The sequence below is a fragment of the Bos grunniens genome, chromosome 3 (assembly GCF_055505025.1).
Source record: "Bos grunniens cultivar Pamir isolate PY7600 chromosome 3, Bosgru_T2T1.0, whole genome shotgun sequence".
In the NCBI taxonomy this organism is placed as follows: domain Eukaryota; kingdom Metazoa; phylum Chordata; class Mammalia; order Artiodactyla; family Bovidae; genus Bos; species Bos grunniens.
This window is the reverse complement of record NC_141167.1, coordinates 11,967,139-11,984,847: the sequence shown is the minus strand read 5'-3', so window position 1 is coordinate 11,984,847 and position 17,709 is coordinate 11,967,139. Positions and strand designations below refer to the sequence as shown.

The 17,709-nt window shown below is 53.5% G+C and overlaps 1 protein-coding gene across 5 annotated transcripts; it reads left to right on the top strand.

Moving 5' to 3' along the window:
- Positions 1–2,157: 2,157 nt before the first annotated feature.
- CSF3R (colony stimulating factor 3 receptor) lies at positions 2,158–17,487 on the top strand. Of its 5 annotated transcripts, none has more exons than XM_086379841.1 (17): positions 2,158–3,417; positions 4,680–4,734; positions 6,571–6,654; positions 9,005–9,301; positions 10,460–10,583; positions 10,737–10,924; positions 11,698–11,867; positions 11,985–12,138; positions 12,231–12,310; positions 12,709–12,922; positions 13,991–14,179; positions 14,551–14,652; positions 15,233–15,379; positions 15,492–15,632; positions 15,872–15,965; positions 16,212–16,290; positions 16,710–17,487. In XM_086379841.1, the coding sequence occupies exons 3-17, from the start codon at positions 6,591–6,593 to the stop codon at positions 17,187–17,189; spliced, it is 2,523 nt and encodes an 840-aa protein (XP_086235967.1). In that variant the 5' UTR covers positions 2,158–3,417; positions 4,680–4,734; positions 6,571–6,590; the 3' UTR covers positions 17,190–17,487. The 5 variants fall into 5 exon arrangements, with proteins under 5 accessions (XP_086235967.1, XP_086235950.1, XP_086235970.1 ...); XM_086379824.1 differs by having other exon boundaries at positions 16,209–16,290; XM_086379844.1 differs by having other exon boundaries at positions 3,260–3,417; positions 6,454–6,654.
- Positions 17,488–17,709: the final 222 nt, after the last annotated feature.

The following is a 17,709-nucleotide window of genomic DNA, read 5'->3' as shown; positions in this document are numbered from 1 at the left end:
GGGTGTGTTTGCACAATGACCTGTTTGCACAATCTTAGCCGGCTGCTGTCTTCCAGACAAACCAGCCCCTGGCAGACAAGCAAAGCCTCTCCTTCCGGACCCTCACCAGGGCTAGCCCACCTGGCCTCCGCCCGGGCCCCTCAGCAACAGGCAGCTCCTGGACCAACCCCACAGCCCACACCTCACAGGCAATAACAAACAGAAACCACCCAACCCTCAGTAGGGCTGCGGAGAATGGGGTTCCCCTCCCCACTTAAAAGGTTCCCTGACTGGGGTTTCCAGCCCGCAGAGGCCACCCGGTCTGATGGAAGAGGGGGCGGGGCAGGATAGATGGAGGAGGAAGTGCCCTCAAAGCAGACACTAGGTGTGAGGGACGGGTGAGCCCACATCTGCCCCGTGCTTGCCAGCTCCTCAGAGTAAACATCTGTTGAGCATTTACTGTGAGCCTCACACACATTAGTTCCCTGATTTCGCTCAAGGATCCCCTGTGGTAAATACTAACCTCATCCCCATTTTAAAGATGATGAAACTGAGGCTCAGAGAGGTCAAACAACCTGCCCAGGGTCACACAGCCTTCAGAGGGAAATCTAAGCAGTCTACTCCTCAGCCCCTGCTCTTAACCTTTCTATATGCCAGTGCTTCTTACCTAAGGAGAGTTCTTCTTTAAGTCTAATTTTCACTTCGGTGGCTGCAGCTCCATTGCCTGGTACAGGTTCTCAGTGGAGAACGGAGCACAGGTGAGATCGGCCACACCCTGCTCTGACATGCTGAATGCCACAGGAAGCACTTTTCTTGAACACCTACTACGTGATCGTTATCCTGCTACATGATTGTGCGAGGCTCTGTACCTCCCATAGCTCCCTTAATCCTCACAACACCCCGTGGGAAGAGTTGTTATCCCTGTGGCAGACAAGGAAACCGAGGCTTGGAGAGGTAAACAGCTTCGCCAGGAGTCCGCAGCCCAGTAGACCTGCGCTGAGGTCTCTGTGCACCCGGGGCTGAGGCTGGAGGCAGAGAGGAGAAGTGGTTTCTGCCCTCAAGGAGTGCACAGTCTTAACGGAGGAGGCAGGCTGCCAGCAGCCACTGCCGCATTATAAGATCACCAAGGGGTGGTGTGCACCCAACCCAGCCTGGAGCGATGCTCAGGGCAGACAAGACGCAGGCAGCCAGAAGTGACGGGGGATCAGCCAGGCAGGGAGGCCGCAGGGTACCCAGGTGAAGACTGGGGGGATGTGACAAAGGCAGGGAGAATAGATGGATTTCACAGCTCTTAACGAGCCTGAGAGCTCCATCAAGGCACCATCATGCCCCTGCACCTGCTCTAGGAACATGCTTACTGAATGATGAACCAAAAGCCCACTCTCCTTCATTAGGAACTAACTGGAGGTGAGGGTGTGAGGGAGGGGTGTGAAGAATGACTCCCGGGTCCCTGCGTTGGGGGACTTGGGGTAGTGTCATTTAAAAAGATGAAGTATGCAGGGATTGGGGGCAGGTTTGGTGAAGTGGAGGGAAGGTGTATCCATTCAATCATTCATTCAACAAACCTGTATCGAGGACTCATCACATGACAGATGGGTTGAAGATCCTGGAGATGAGTTTTTAAGCAAAACAGACTAAAACTCTTGCTCTCATGGAACTTCCATTCTAGGCGGCAGGGACAGCCAGTGTCAGACGGTGAAGAGGTAATATTAAAGGGGAAAGAGAGCTAGGGAGTGAGGGGTGGTTGCAATTTTTAAAGGGTGGTCAGCAAGGGCTTCAATGAGAAAGTGACATTTGAGCAATCACTTTCTGCTCAAATGGAGGGGAAGGAGTGCCCCATATAGTCATTTGGGAGAAATTAGTCCAGGCAGAGGAAACAGCAAGGGCAAAGGCCGGGAGGCAGGAGGGAGCCCAAAAAGTAAAACAGAATGGCTGGAGCAGAGCAGCAAGGGGGAGAATAATCACAGGAGAAGGGCCAGAGGGAACCCCTGGATGAAAAAGGGCTTTGTAGGTTGTTGAAAAGGCTTTGCTTTTGAGTGAGATGAGTGCCATTGGGAGTTGGGGCAGAGGATGACATGAACTGACTTCTGTTCGATTAGCATCACACTGACCACTGAAGGAACAATAGATGGGTGGGGGCAGGGGGCAGGACAAGGATGAATGGAAGGAGGAGGGGAAGGGGGGCCATTGCAGTGATCCAGGTAAGAGAAAGAATGGCTTAGAGCTGGCTGCTGTTGGTTTAAGGGATATTTATATGTTCCAACTTTTCATCAGGAAAATATCCAAACATGTGGCCAAGTTGAACTTTACAGTGAGTACCTACCTACTCAGGATTCTGGTTCTAATATTTTGAAAGAAGAGTCGATGGGATTTGCTGAGCATGTGGATCCTGTGGGGCACCTCAGAGAGGTAGCTGCCGACAGATGGATATTTCGAACTGGAACCAGAACCGGAACCCAAGTCTGCCCCCTCGCAACAGACTCAGAAGCTCACTTTTCCTAAAATGTGTCATATGGTGTGAACCCTCCGCTGGTGTGTTAGTACCTAATCTTTATTGAGTCATAAATCCAAGAAACTGTGAACACTCTAAACCCTCTTCAGAAAAATGCACAGAATATTATTCGTAAACAGCTGCAGGGTATTCGTGGATACAGACCACGAAAGACATAAAATGTAGCCTGTTTCACTCAATGAAAAAGCATTCAGTTTGGCAGAATTACTGTGAGTGAACATTATTAATGTCTTGTGAGCCTATGAAGACCGGACCCTCATGAGTGACCCCTTCCTTGTGCCCAGAGTCCGTATTTCTCCCCAGAGTCCATATTTCTCCATCTGCAAGGCCTTCAGGCAGCAGGGGGAACATGCCATGCAGAGGGGAGCGGGGAGGAAGGTACCGCGTTCCAGAATTCCCTGTAACCTTAGAGGCCGCCCCTTGAATATTGCAAGGATCAGGGCCCCAAACCCAGTGCCAAAAAGAGGCTTAGGGCCAAGTGAGCCTTCGAGCCAGGGTCTGTCTCCAAGTGATGTTCCCCCAGAGCGTGGGGGCATAGGAATGGCACCCAGGCAGGTTGGAGTCTGGGCCCTGCCAGCCTCAAAGCTTTGAGTCAGGAAATCCGGAGGCAGAGGTGGGGGACGACGTTGCCACATCCCTCAGCCCCTTCAAGACCCCCGAGGCAGGAAGGCTGCCCAGGCCTCGCCGGCTTCCCTCCCAGGCTCCTTCCTGGGAGGAAGGGGCTGCCCGTGCCCGCGTCAACAATGCAAGGGAGGGAAGGAGTTGGGCAGGTGTTGCAATCGGCAGCCCCTGCGCCTGTCAGAGACGGAGCCATTAACGACAGGGCTGGGGACAGAAGCCCGCTGCGGCTGTTTTCAGGAACTTGCCTTGAAGAGGAGAGCAGAGACGGGAGGCCGGCGGGTGCCCGGCCGGCCACAGGCTCCAGCGTGAGTAGGGGAGCCCCTGGGAGGGCTGGGCCTGGGAATGATGGGACCCTGGAGTCTCAGGTCCACTCCCCCCGCTCTGCCAAGGGCGTGCGCCCTTTGGTGACCTTGGACCAGCACTCCAGCCTTAAGAATTTACCCCTGGGAACCAGGAGCCCTCAACACTGAGTCTTTTTTCCCAAGGTGCCCCTACTTTTTTGAGAGGTGGGCACTGCATTTGGGAAGTCACAGACAGACAAATATCTCTTTGGGACACTGAGCTGGGCTCAAGAAAGGGCTGGATTCAGGGAAAGTTATACTCATTATTTGCCTCCAAGTCTCTCTGACAACCTGTGTCTTAACTGCTTCCAGTCTCCATGTAAATTTCACACCATGTAAATTTCTCTCTTTCCTCCTCAGCCCTTCTCTGGCTTGCTTGGCTCTGAGCTCCTGTCTGTCTGTCTGTCTCAGAGTCTCTCTATGCCTCTCTTTTTGTCTCTCAAGGGTCCTTTTGTCTCTTAAGTCTTAAACTCTCTTGAGTATCTGTTTCCTCTCAGCCTCCGGGTGCCGTGTCTCTGAGTACCACCATCCCTTGCCTCAGGCTCCTTTCTCTCCCCACCTCAGTCTGTCTCTCTGTGATCTCTCTCCAGCATTTCGGTTTGTGTACCCCACTTTCCTACTTTTTCCACCTGTCTTTCTCTGTCTGAACCACATCTAGGAAGTCCTCTCCCTTGTTTTGTCCCAGCCCCCTCCTCTCCCCAACCCTCTTCCCAAGGAAAGAATCTTCACGTGAAGGGGAGACAGAGGCGTGAACTGGAGAAGGGGGAGGCGAGAAGGCTGAGTGCGATGGGATGGAAAGAAGAGGAAAGAAGAAAGGTGGTGGGGAGCAGGGGTTGGTGATGCAGTGACCCCAGGGGACAACATAGTGTGCTGGGACTCCAGAGTCCAGAGAGTGAGCAGGGATGGCTGGAAGCAAAGGGGAGACTGGGGGGCCAAGGAGCAGGGAACCCAGAAACGGGGCTTTGAAACATGAAATGTGACACAGACAAAAGCAAGGTGGCAGTCCTAGGAGGCGGAGACCACACAGTTGGTAAGCAGGGGAGAGAGGTACTAAACCGTGCTGATTCCATGAGGTGGTATCCTGCTTTATGGCACATGAAAATAACATGGTCATGGAGTGCTTCCTCTATGCAAGCTCCGTGCTAAGTGCCTTTATCACGGACCATCTCACTTCATCCTCACCCCAAACCGGAGATGCGGGAGCTGTTGTTATCCTTCCTTCACAGATGGGGTAACCGAGGCTCAGAAAGGTGGAATAATCTGCCCAAGGTCGCCAAGCTGGTAAGTGGTGGACCTGGAGTTCAGACCAGGTGGTCTGACTCAAAGCTGGACCCCCAGAAAGTGACACCATGCTCCACCTGGTCCCAGATCCCGCTCGGCGGGGGTGGGGAGCATCCAAGGCTGCCATGGGTGGACCAGGGACTGATGCCAAATGTGCCAACCCCTGGCAACCCCGGGAGAAGATGCCTGGGCCCTTGGGATTTGGGGTTGGGTTGCCCACTGGGAGCCAGTGGAGAGGGATGAAGCGGTACCTCACCGGGCAGGAGGGCTAGGATATGATCAAAAATACATAGGAACGGGCACGAGTGTCCCGAAATCTGAGCCAAGGAGACGAAATCTTCCCCAACAAGTGTGCGTTGGTGGATAGTCAGATGCCAGAGGAACAAGGGTGCCAACCGCTAACTGGTAGACTGGGGTCCTCTGAACAATTGTGTGCGTTTCTCACTGCACAAAGCTGCCCAGAAAGTAGAGGCTGAAATCCAGCCTGTTCTCTAGTTGCCAGGTCCTTGTGTGGAGCTGCATTTGTCCAGAGGAAGGGATGCTTTTTTCCTGATGTGCAAAAAGATGACTCAGGGGCTAGCATGCACCTGGTATCCTGATCCTGCAACATATAATAAGGAGGGACCAGGGATTTAAGTAAGACCCCTGCAGGCAGAAACAGCTTTGGGTATCTGCAGTTGTTATTCACTCCTCTGTCTTGGAGCGAAAGAAGCTTAATCTTTTCTGAGCACCGGGAATCGGCTGGGACACCACCTACATGTATGTGTTCATGTATGTACATACAAAAGCTGGTCAACGATTCCCACTGATCTGCCACCCAGATGTCAGTTAGTGCTGGAGGACCAGGTGTCTGGCCCCAAGACCCCAATGGGAGCAGAATGGAAAGGCTGGAAGCCACCCCAGCAATAGAAACCTTTGCTTACTTCCTGAGATTAATGTACTAACGCTCCCTCCATCTGGGCACTGTCGCCATGACCACAGGATATCTGGTCCCAGAAGGCCTCCAGAGGTCTGTGCCCAGAATTGGGGTATCCTCTCAACCCACCCTTCCCTTTAGCCATTGCTGGGGAAGCCAGCTTTTCAAGGTGCAGCCTGTCCTCAGCTGTTCTGTGGAGTTGTCCCTTTCTGCCAGGCAGTGAGCGTCTCTGACTCTTGGAGCATGGCTCACCTTGGGGGACCTGCCCGGTACTCAGACATGTGCAATGTGACACGTGCCAGGGAGTTAACACCCCAAGGAACAGTCCTTGACCAACAAGGGGCAGGAACTGGTGGACAATGTTCCCATCCTGTCTGCCAGCCAAGTTCTGAGGCATGTTCAGCGTGGCTCCTTGCAAGATTCCAGCAGGATTGAGCCCCAGCTGTCCTCAGTTTGATGATGCACCGTCGTGCTGGCTTTCCTTCTTACCCGTTTCATTCTCTCCACTCCCTTACTCTGTTCCTGGAGTCTTCCCCCATATAAACTACCTGCAGGCAAGCCTTCATCTCAGACTTTGCTTTCAGCGGGCTGGGAGACTGGCTAAAACAGAAGGGAACGGGAAGAATGGTGTTCCCCGTGGCTCCCTTCCCTGCTCTCTCCTTAAAGGCACATATAATAATAACAGTCATTTAAGAGTCATTTCCTATGCGCCAGGTACTGTGCGATGCCCTTGACTTGCATCATTTTGGGTCTTCCTCCCCAAACCCTATGCAGCATAGGTTTTTGTTACCTTCATTTTGCAGAGCAACCAGGCTCAGAGAGGTCAAGTAACCTGTCTGAAGCCACACTGTAGCAGAGCAAAGACTAAGCTCAGCCCTGACTCCAAAGCCCATGACCTTCACCACCCCCTCTGCCTCCAGGTGAGGACCAAGCCAGCACGATGGTGGGGCTGGGAGCCTGGAGCCTGGTGGGAGCTGCTCTGATCATCCTCCTGCTCCCCAGAAGTGAGTGTGGTCAGGGATGAAGGTGCCATGGGGGGGTGGGGATCACAGGGAGAGATGCTGGGGGTGGAGGAGGGAGTCATTTCCCTGCATTGTCACAGTGCTCCTGGGGTTCCCAGAGAATCCCCAAAGAATCGACTGGGCCACAGATGCAGGGTAGCTGGGCTCCCACGCACAGACCTCTGCCGGCAAACCACCACCTCTGAGTAAAGGTGAGAGAACCTGGGCTAGCCAGCCTGGGGAAGGTGCACAAGACCCGGGTCTTATCTGCGAATCTCTACCAGGTTGTCAGAAGAAACCTCTGAGTCCTGTGCAGCCTTCATGGGCAGTAGAGGGATCAGGGTGGAAGCCGTGAGAAGGCAGCTTTAATCCTGAAGCAAAGAATCTCCAGGACTTCCCTGGCTTCCCTGGTGGAGTCCCTAGTGGTTAGGACTCTGTACTTGCACTGCAGGGGGCACGGTTCAATTCCTGGTCATGGAACTAAGATCCTACATGCTACATGGTACTGCCAAAAAAATAACAATAATGTTTTAAAAAAATATGAACCCCAGGCAGAGCTCTCCAGACTATGGAGACTATCTTGAGAGGTGTGGAGCCTCCTATCTCTGGGGGTATGCAAGCCAAGGCCCAGCAGAGGTCAGCAAACTTTGATGTAATTTTCAGCTTTGCAGCCCACATACAGTCTCTGTGGCATGTTCTTGCTTATCTGGTGTTTGGTTTGGTTTTTCACTCTCTAGAAATATAAAAAATGTTCTCAGCTGGCAAGCCATCAAAAACAGATCATCCTAGCCCCGTGGGTAGATGACTTGGTATTACGTGGAGTTTTGAAGTAAACAGTTGGCAAGAGTCCTTCTGGTCTGAAATTCTGAGTCTGTGATGTGATGGGAGCCCTATAAACTTGCTCTGTGACCCTGAACAAATTGCTCCTCCTCTTGGGGCTTCAGCATCCCCATCAGCAAAATGGGCTGCAGAACAGCTGGGAGAGGAGAGAAGGCATTGTGGGCAAGGTCCGGTGCTTGCTCTTATTCCACACATACTCACCAAGGGCCTGCTCGGCGCTAGGCTCTGGGAATGCAGTAGTGAGCGAAACAGCCAGGGATTCTGGCCTCGCAGAACCTACGGTCTAGCCGGGGGTACAGAGTAGCAAATCATCACGTGACTCTCTAATTACGAAAGATATGAGCTTTGGGAAAGTTCAGGGGGCTGTCATGGTCTGATTGGTCAGAACCCGGTCTGGTTCCTCGCAAGATGCCTGAATGTCATCCAGGTGAAAGAGGGGTGGCAGAAACGAAAAGGAGCACCTCCAAAAGGATCAACAGGTACGAAGATCGGGAGACTGGAGGGAGCGTGGCCTTTCCAGAGGATAGCATGTAGGCTAGAGGGACTGGAGCTGAGACACAATGGTCTGGGCTGGAACCAGGAGGGTTAGGCAGGGGCCAGGCCACAAGGGTTGTGAGAAGGATCTAAGTCTTGGGCTGTAAGACAAAGGATCTGAGTCTTTAACCTAATCATAGCAGGAAATACTTACGTGTCAGGCACTGTTCTGAGTGCCTTATGCATATTCTCACATCTAATCCTCCCAACATCACTAAGTTAAGGGCTTTTTTATCTTCATCTCACAGATGAGAAAACCAGGGCACAGAAAGTCTGGGTAACATCAAGGTCACAAAATTACTAAGCAGACGGAGGTGCCTGGTGGGCTGCAGTCCATGGGGTCACTAAGAGTCAGACACGACTGAAGCGACTTAGCAGCAGCAGCAGAACCAGGTTCTAAATCTAGGCAGTCTAGTTCCAACATCCACGCTCTTATCCATCACAGCATACTGCCTTTCAGAAGAATAACGTACCATTGAAGTGCTGTGGTCATGATGGGGTAACAATCAGATATGAATTCTGGAAGGACTGCTGTGGCTGCGGGCTTCTTATCATTCTAACCATGGTGTCGCCATTGTTGGGGAGGGACTGGTCTCCATCCGGTGGCGTGCCGGAGTTGGCTTGCAAGCCCTGATTGTGTACCTCTCTTTCCAAGTTCACACTAAGTGATGTCAGCCTGGTAGCTTGAAATCAGCCATGGTAGGAATACTTACACCAGGGAAAGCAGCCCAGGCTACAAGCCAGGAGCCGTTTCCCTCTGTATAGCAGGTTGATAAACATTTACCCCCACACCACTATCTCCATCTCAACTCGAGAGCCTCTCCCAATCTCCGCACACATCCTTGCCATTCCAGCACCTGCCCCCACGAATCTTGGAGGGTAAAGCAAGGTAAAGGTACTGAGTCTAGGAGTACCGAGTCTAGGAGGCCAGCTCTGCCGGACAGAGGAGTCACTTACGACTCGTTCTCTTCCACCCCAGGCCTGGAGCAGTGTGGGCATATCCTCCTCTCAGCCCCCATCGTCCGCCTGGGAGATCAAGTCACGGCCTCCTGCTTCATCACCCGGAACTGCAGCCACCTGGGCACCGACTGGCGAGTTGTATGGAAACTGGAACCGGAGCTTCATCCCAGGGAGAGGCGGCAGCACCTGCCGAACGGGACCCTGCAGTCCACCATCACCTTGCCCCACCTCAACCACTCTCGGGTCCTTCTCTCCTGCTGCCTGCACTGGGGCAACAGCCTGCAGATCCTGGACCAGGCTGAGCTACAGGCGGGCTGTGAGTTCCTGCGGCCATCCCCCCACTCTGCCTCCAATGCCCTCCTGCCAATACTAATAAGAGCTATTCTTTCTTGCGTTCTTGCTCAATAAGTACTTTATAAGCATGATATCACATTTTCCCTACCAGTGGGTAGTATTACATAGCCCCATTTCACAGATGAGGAAACTGAGGGTCAGGGAGGGTAAGTGGCATGCTGTGTGTGTGTTAGTTGCTCAGTTGTGTCCAACTCTTTGCGACCCTATGAGCTGTAGTCTGCTCTGTCCATGGTATTTTCCAGGCAAGAATACTGGAATGGGTTGCCATTTCCTTCTCCAGGGGATCTTCCTGACCCAGAGATAGAGCCCGTGTCTCTTATGTCTCCTGCATTGGCAGGTGGGTTCCTTACCATTAGCAAAGTTGCATACTAGAGGTCATAAATTAATAAGGATGGAATAAAGCTTTTTATTAAGCAGTGTGGCTCAAAAACCAGTAACCACTACTCCATATGGCTGCCGAGTAAGCCCAACTCCCCAGCCACAGGAAGGTGTCTCCAGGGAGGACATTCTCAACAAGGTGGGCATGCTCCTAGATTCTACCCCTACCCCAGTCTCAGCCTTCTGCTCAAACTGAGGAAGGATGGATTTGTGCTGAGCCAATGCATAATGAAAAACAGAGACCAAGGTTCTTGTTTAAGAATCAATAATAGTGAAAGTTAAGATTTACAGAGCACTCATATATGCCAGGCATTGCTCTGAGCACTGTATACCTAGTAAGTCACTCAGCCCTCACAATAACCCTAGGTGGTAGGTATATTACCATTACCCCCATTTTACAGATGAGGAAACTGAGGCACAGAGCCATTAGGTGACTTCAAGATCACACCACTAATGAGTGGCAGAATCAGGATGAAAACCCAGACACTACACTGTTACTGTCAAAAAGGGCAGAGTTGAGAGGGTTGGAGGCTCTGTTTACTTGTCCATGTACATGTGGATAACTTAGCTTATCCCAGGGCTGCCCTTCTGGGATCACTCTGCATGGAGACAAAGGCATGGCAGGTGGGTTGGCAACCCACTTACCATGGAGACCCAGGGCAAGGAAATGCCCAACTGGTCCCAGTGGGAGCTTTCCAAGTGGTCTTACCTGAAGCCCTCACTCTCTCCACCCTACCCACAGACCCTCCCACTGCACCCTACAACCTATCCTGCATCATGAACCTCACAACCAACAGCCTCATCTGTCAGTGGGAGCCAGGCCCCGACACCCACCTGTCCACCAGCTTCACCCTGAAGAGCTTCAAGTGAGTAAGGGTCCTTATGCCAGCCCATTGCTTTGGGTTCTGGGACAGACCGCGGGTAGGACTGTTGGGGTGGAAAGCCAAGGCGGAGATAGGGAGGAGGAGGGAGCTTGGCTTTCTGCCCCCACTTTACATCCAAGCCTGGCCCATTGGCAGGAGCCAGGACAAATGCCAGACGCAGAAGGATTCCATCCCTGACTGCGTGCCGGAAGTCGGGCAGAGCCACTGCTCCATCCCCCGCAAACACCTGCAGCTGTACCAGAACATGAGCATCTGGGTGCAGGCCAGGAACGCGCTGGGGACCAGCGCTTCCCCAAAGCTCTGCCTGGCTCCCATGGACGTTGGTGGGTGACGCTGGGTGTGGGGGAGGAAAGAGGTCCCCACCATGAGCAGACTCAGAGAGGCACAGGGAGGGAAACACAGACCCAGGGACAGACAATAAGATGCTGAAAGACCTGGAGGAAGAGAAGGGAGAAAAATAATGTGGGATTCAATTGAAGCCAGAGCTTTGGAGACACAGACAGGGATGTGGAAGAAACACAGGCAAGGAGACACACTCATTCATTCTTTCAGCATATTTCCTGAAGCGCCCACTCTGCGCTAGGCACTGTTCTAGGGGCTAGGGATACAGCAGTAAACAACACAGCAAAAATCGTGCCCCCGAAATTTTGCCCACTTACATTCTGGTGGGCAAAGAATAATAACATGTCAGGTAATGGTATGTGTGATGAGGAAATGAAGCAGGGGATGGGGTAGGGACAGCTGGGGAGAAGGACGTCAGGGAAGGCCTCACTGAGAAGACGACATTTGAGAAGATCCTTGGAGGAAATGAGGGAGCAAGACACTGTATATTCGGAAGGTAAGTGCTCCAGACCGAGGGAACAACCAGTGCAAGAAGAGGAAACAGAGACAGAAACAGGCTCATGGACAGAGACAGACCTGCAGAAACAGGACAACACAGAGATGAAGAGACACAGAGAGAGATGGGAAGATATAGAGGTCCCACGAATGGAGACCCAGAGAAGAAATGGAACCACAGACAGGAAGACAGGGGAAGCCAGAACAGAGCCCTGGAGGATGAAGCAGAGGAAGTGTCCGATAACCCCTCTCCTTGCAGTGAAACTGGAGCCCCCCACACTGTGGGCCCTGGAGCCCAGCCCTGCGGTGGTCCCGCCTCAGCCAGGCTGCCTGAGGCTGCGCTGGGAGACCTGGAGGCCAAGTCTGTACATAGAACAGAAGTGTGAGCTGCGCCACCAGCCTCGGCTTGGAGAAGCCGGCTGGGACCTGGTGAGGCAGAGGGCAACCTGAGGGGCCTGGGTTGGGTGTGGCTGAGGGGAGGGTAAACTGAGCTGGCCCCGAAGGGCACAGAGGTCCAGGCTGACAGCCATGCCTGTCTTCCACCAGGTGAGCGCCCTGCCCGCCAGGACCTCCCAGTATGAACTCTGCGGGCTCCTCCCATCCACAGCCTACACCCTGCAAATGCGCTGCACCCGCTGGCGCCTGCCCGGCCACTGGAGCGAATGGAGCCCCAGCCTGGAGCTGACCACTGCACAACGGGGTGAGCAGGTGGTGAGGGGCTGGGAGCAGCCATCAGGATCCTGGCTGGCCTCCGGGGCCCTCCCTGACCCTCCCCTCCTGCTCGCTCCACAGCCCCCATCGTCAGACTGGACACGTGGTGGCGGCAGAGGCAGCTGGACCCCCAGACGGTGACTGTGCAGCTGTTCTGGAAGGTAACCCCCTCTGAAGGCCATCCCTCCACCTCTTCAGATTTAAACAGACCCCTGCAAGCTGGGGCTCAGGACTCCAGCAGGCCTGGCAGGCTTGGATGTGTACGTGATCTGCACACACTTTGCTGGGTAGTGCACCAGGAAGCTGGGCAGTGCCCTTCTGCAGAGACTACAATGCAGGACTCACCTTGTTAGGTGCCTGCTGCTCACACTGAGTTACTTTATCCTTTCCTCTCTTCTAGGACCTAGCACGGGGGAGAAGGGAGGGAGGGAGGGAAGAGGACTGACTCCCAGTCTGGGTGGCTCAGTTCCGGGGACACGGACACTCCATCTAGAAGCTCTCCCCTACTCAGGATGAGCTGCGCATCTCCTTATCTTTTTCCTCCTATGCCCACTAACAGCCAATAGCCCTGGAAGAAGACAGCGGACAGATCCAAGGTTACCTGGTTTCCTGGAGACCCTCAGACCAGGCTGGGGCAGAGCCAACCCTCTGTGACACCACGGAGCTGAACTGTACCTTCCAACTGCCTTCAGAAGCCCGGGAGGTGGTCCTTAAGGCCTATAACACAGCTGGGACCTCGCATCCCACCCCCGTGGTTTTCTTGGAAAGCAGAGGTAAAGAGGGCCCACAGCTAGTACAGTATGGTGGTTAAGCAAGTAAATTCAGAGGCTAGACTGCCTGGGTTCAAATCTAATCCTGTTACTTGTTAGCAATGAGATCTGGGCAAGTTACTTACCCTCCCTGGCCTCAGTTTACTCATCTCGCAAATGGGAATGGTACAGTGTCTAACTCAAAGCATTGCTGTGAAGATTACATGAGTTTAGACATGTGCCTACACAAAGTAACTGTTCCGTATGTGTTAGTGACTATTATTATCACTAGCCAGAACCAAGTTAAGCTGGTGGCAGTGCCTACCCACACACACACACACACACACACACATAGAGTCTATTCTGCCAAGGAAATGGGAGACAAAGTTCTAATGTTTTCCAGCTAAAACATAGTCCCTAGGACTTACCTGGCAGTCCAATGGCTAAGACTCCCAATGCAGGGGGTCCAGGTTTGATCCCTGGTCAGGGAACTAGATCCCACATGCCAGAACTAAAGATCCTGCAAGCTGCAACAAAGATCAAAGAGCCCCTATGCTTTAACCATGACCTAGCACAGCCAAATAAATAAATATTAAAAAAAAATAGTCCCTCAGTTAACTGTTCGTTCTCAGGGGATCAGTCACTCTCACCCTCAGATGCCCCTGAACACGGATTAACAATAACAAGAGCTAGTATTCCCATTTCCCAGCCATGTGACCCTAGACCAGTCCCTTAACCTCTCTGTCTCCATTTTCTTATTGCTAAGTTGGGGACAGTAGTCGAGCCCCCATTGGGACTGTTAGCAGACTCAGTGAATTAATACACACAGAGAACCACACAGGGTGAGCTTTCATCATTAATTACCACAGCAGGCCTGTTTCATGTACCATCTCACTTACTCTGCACCATGACCCTCCATGGTAACAACTTTATTATCATCCTTTCCACCTTACAGAGGAGGAATCTGAGGCTCAGATATTGTCTTACCCAAGGTCACCCAGCTTGTAAGTTGCAAAGGCCAGACTTGAACCCAGGTTTCTAGCTCTAGGGCCTTTCTTCTCATCTTCACATCATCTCCTACTCTATCTCCAGGCCCACCCCTGGGCAGACTCCACACCACTGCTCGAGACCCTCATAGCCTCTGGGTGGGCTGGGAGCCCCCCAGTCCTCAACCTCAGGGCTATGTGATTGAGTGGGGCCTCAGTCCCCCCAGCCCCAACGGCAGTCCTATGACCTGGAGGATGGAGCATAATGGAAGCATTGCAGGGACCTTGCTGCAGGGTGAGACAGGCCTGGGGGCTGGGCAGATGGGCAGGGCTGGGGAGCAGGGGGAGCATTTTATCTGCCTGAACCACCCTAAAGATGTATATTGCCCTGTTCCTGCACCATTCTCATTGCACGTCCTCCGAATCTGGAAGTTCTTCCTGCAGTCTAACTGGAGCCTCTCTTTCTAGCCCTGACTCTGCCACCTTTCTAGCTCTCTCTCTCCCACTTGTGGCCCCTTACCCCCAAGCAAATGATCTGAAGAAGAGACTGCAGAGGCCAGACCTGAAGAACAAAGCTCAGGTTATCCCTGAAGTCTAAGGTTAGCCCCCAGCCATCATCAGAGGCTGGCCCCTAACCAGAGTGCCCACCCCATTTTCTCTCTACAGAGAACATCAGGCCCTTTCAGCTCTACGAGATCACTGTGACCCCCCTGTACCAGGACACCAAGGGACCCTCCCAGCATATCTATGCCTACTCCCAAGAGATGGGTTCGTTAGCCACTAAGTCTTTTTTTCAGAATCCCCTCCTCTCTCTCAAGGCCTCTCTAGGCCCCCCAAAATCTGGAATTAGGAGAGAACTTTTTCTCCCCGCCCCCCCTACCTCTGGCCCAGAAAATGGTCTCTCTCAATCCTAAGATTACCCCTGGCTTACACTAGACCCCTGCAGCTGGAAAGAACTCAGGTGGTGGCGTAATGGAAACTGGGACGTAAGCTCAGCAGCAGAATTCAAGGAGCAATTCTGGCAAAAACTGGACAGGTGTCACATGAGCGGCAGAAATCAAACAGTGAACCAGACAAAACCAGGCCTGGCAGAAATCAGGAAGCAAGGCTTTGAGTCAAAGAAAAGCAGGTTTAAATCTCAGCTCAGCCACTTATTAGCAGTCAATGGGATTCAGTGAAAGTTCCTGGGAAAACGAGGCTTGGATATGAGTCCCCCTGAACTTTCTTATACCACCCACCCCCACAAAGTGTCCCAGTTCTTGGGTCTGGGGAGCCACAAGAAGTCCAACTGGGTTCCCTCATCCCCACCCCACTCCCCATCAGCCCCTGCATCTCTCTCTTCCGGCAGCCCCCTCCCATGGCCCAGAGTTGCATCTCAGGCACATTGGCAAGACGTGGGCCCAGCTGGAGTGGGTGCCTGAGGCCCCTGAGCTGGGGAAGAGCCCCCTTACCCACTACACCATCTTCTGGACCAACACTCAGGACCAGTCCTTCTGTGAGTCTATCCTCAGCAACCCGCAGCCCCAGAAGGCGTGGGAGGGGGTGCTCAGAGGCCTTGGGGAGGTTCAGCAGCCAGGCCCAGGCTCACGAGTCTCCTCTACTCCCAGCCACTGTCCTGAATGCCTCCACCCACAGCTTTGTCCTCCGTGGCCTGGAGCCTTCTAGCTTGTACCATGTCCAACTCATGGCCGCCAGCCAGGTGTGGGCCGCCAACAGCACAAGCCTCACCCTGATGACCTTGACTCTAGGTAAGGGGAGAATGGGGACTGGTCAGGGAAAGCTGCTGGGAGGAGGCCTAACCCAAAAGACTGCCACTGTGAAACTAGATAAGCCTTGCCTGGGTCCCTGAGTGGGAAGAGCCAGCACTACCCTTGGATCTTAGTCTGAGGGCCGAGGCCCAGCCCTGCCCTTGGAGCCCAGTCTGAGGGCGGAGGCTCAGTCTCACCTGCACGCACTCTTACCTCTCCTGGCTTTCCCCTCACCACAGAGGAGTCTGAGCTGCACATCCTCCTGGGCCTGTTCGGCCTCCTGGTCTTGCTCATCTGCCTCTGTGGGGCTGCCCAGTTCTGCTGCAGACCCAGGTGAGTCCTTCTGAGAGACCTGACACCCAGGTAACCCTGCTGAAGGGAACTGAAGGCCCAGGTGAGCAAGGCTGGCTCCTCTCAGACTTGCCAGGCCACAGGGTTCAGGTCTGGGAGTCAGGCCCCCCTCCTTCTCTTCTCTGCACAAAGGGGTCATCCCTTCTGCTGCTGGGAGAAGGTGGGAGAAATGCTGGGAGGACGGGAGGGCATGCTGACCCAGCCTTCACCTGCCCTCTTCTCCAGCAGGAAGTATTCCCTCTGGCCGAGTGTCCCGGACCCAGCCCGCAGCAGCCTGGGTTCCTGGGTGCCAACCATCACGGCAGAGGTGAGAACACTGGAGGGAGAGGGAAATGGGTCTGAGGGTTAGGCTCCTACCCCAGGCTCAAAGTGAAGGGAAACTCCCCCAAGAATGAGTACTCAGGCCTTCCCATCACTTCACCTCTTTATAGAGCAAAGCAGACCTGAGTGTGAATCCCAGCTCCACCCATTTCAAAGCCTCAGTCACCTCATTGTGAAATGGGACAAATTACACACAAAAGCACTGGGGAGATTCACCGGGCTAAGTCTGAACAGCACATAGCACGCGTCCGGCACATATGAGGTGCTTTGCATCCCCTGAGTAACCCTTTGCGTTCCAGCAAGGAACAGCAGGAATGTCCCCCCACCACCCCAGTGCAGGAAGGGACAGTGGCTGGAACAGACATCTGAAACGAACCAGGCCCTCACCACACATCTTTATGTCAGGATATCTTACAGCTGCCCAGCCTTCGGGACCCCGGCATGCCACCCATCACCAAGATCACGGTGCTGGAGGAGGAAGAGAAGAAGCCAGGGCCCTGGGAGTCCAATGACAGCTCAGGGCCCGGTAGCCTCTCCACCCTTGTCCAGGCCTATGTGCTCCAGGGAGACCCAAGAGTGCCCTCCGCTCAGCCTCAGCCCCAGCCTGGCAACAGCGACCAGGTGCTTTACGTGCAGGTGCTGGGCAGCCCCACGGGCCCAGGGCCTGGGCACTACCTCCGCTGCGACTCAACTCAGCCCCTCTTGGAGGGCCTCTCCCCCAGTCCCAAGTCCTACGAGAACCTCTGGTTCCAGACCAGCTCTCCGGGGACCCCAGAGCCCCTAGTCCCACATCCGGAGGACGACAGTATCTTTGAGCCTCTGCTTGACTTCCCTCTACTACAAGGACTCCGGGTCAGTGGGGCGGAGGGTCTTGGGGGCTTCTAGGGCTTCCTGGGACTCCCCACCTGGGCCTGCTCCTTGATAAGCCTGGGCTATCCAGAGAAGAGAATGCCAGTAAGCCCATCACTAAAAAACCACTCAGCCCCAGGAAAAGCAGAAAGGCTCCCAGCCTCCCCCTGTCTTTGACCCTCAGCATCCCTCCTCTATCTTCCCAATCTCCATGGACTGGGTCTCCCACTTCAAAGGCCAGACAAGGCTTGGTCCACCCTGCTCACTAGCCTTTGTTTTGTATAATCGGTACTTGATTCCTATAATTTCAGTCTTTTAAAGTGGTTTATAGTCTGATTTGGTTTGGCTTGATTTTGAGCAACTGTTGAGTGTGCCTGAATCTATATTCTTTTTCTTTTCAGAGCCTATGCGATCGTAGGGGTGGGGTGCTCCTCAGAATCATTCATTTATTTATTCTTTCTTTAATTCCTTCATTCAACTAACACCTAGGCACTGTGCTGGCAGCAGGGTTCCAAAATGACTAGGCTTAGTCCATCCTCAAAGAGTTCCCATTCTA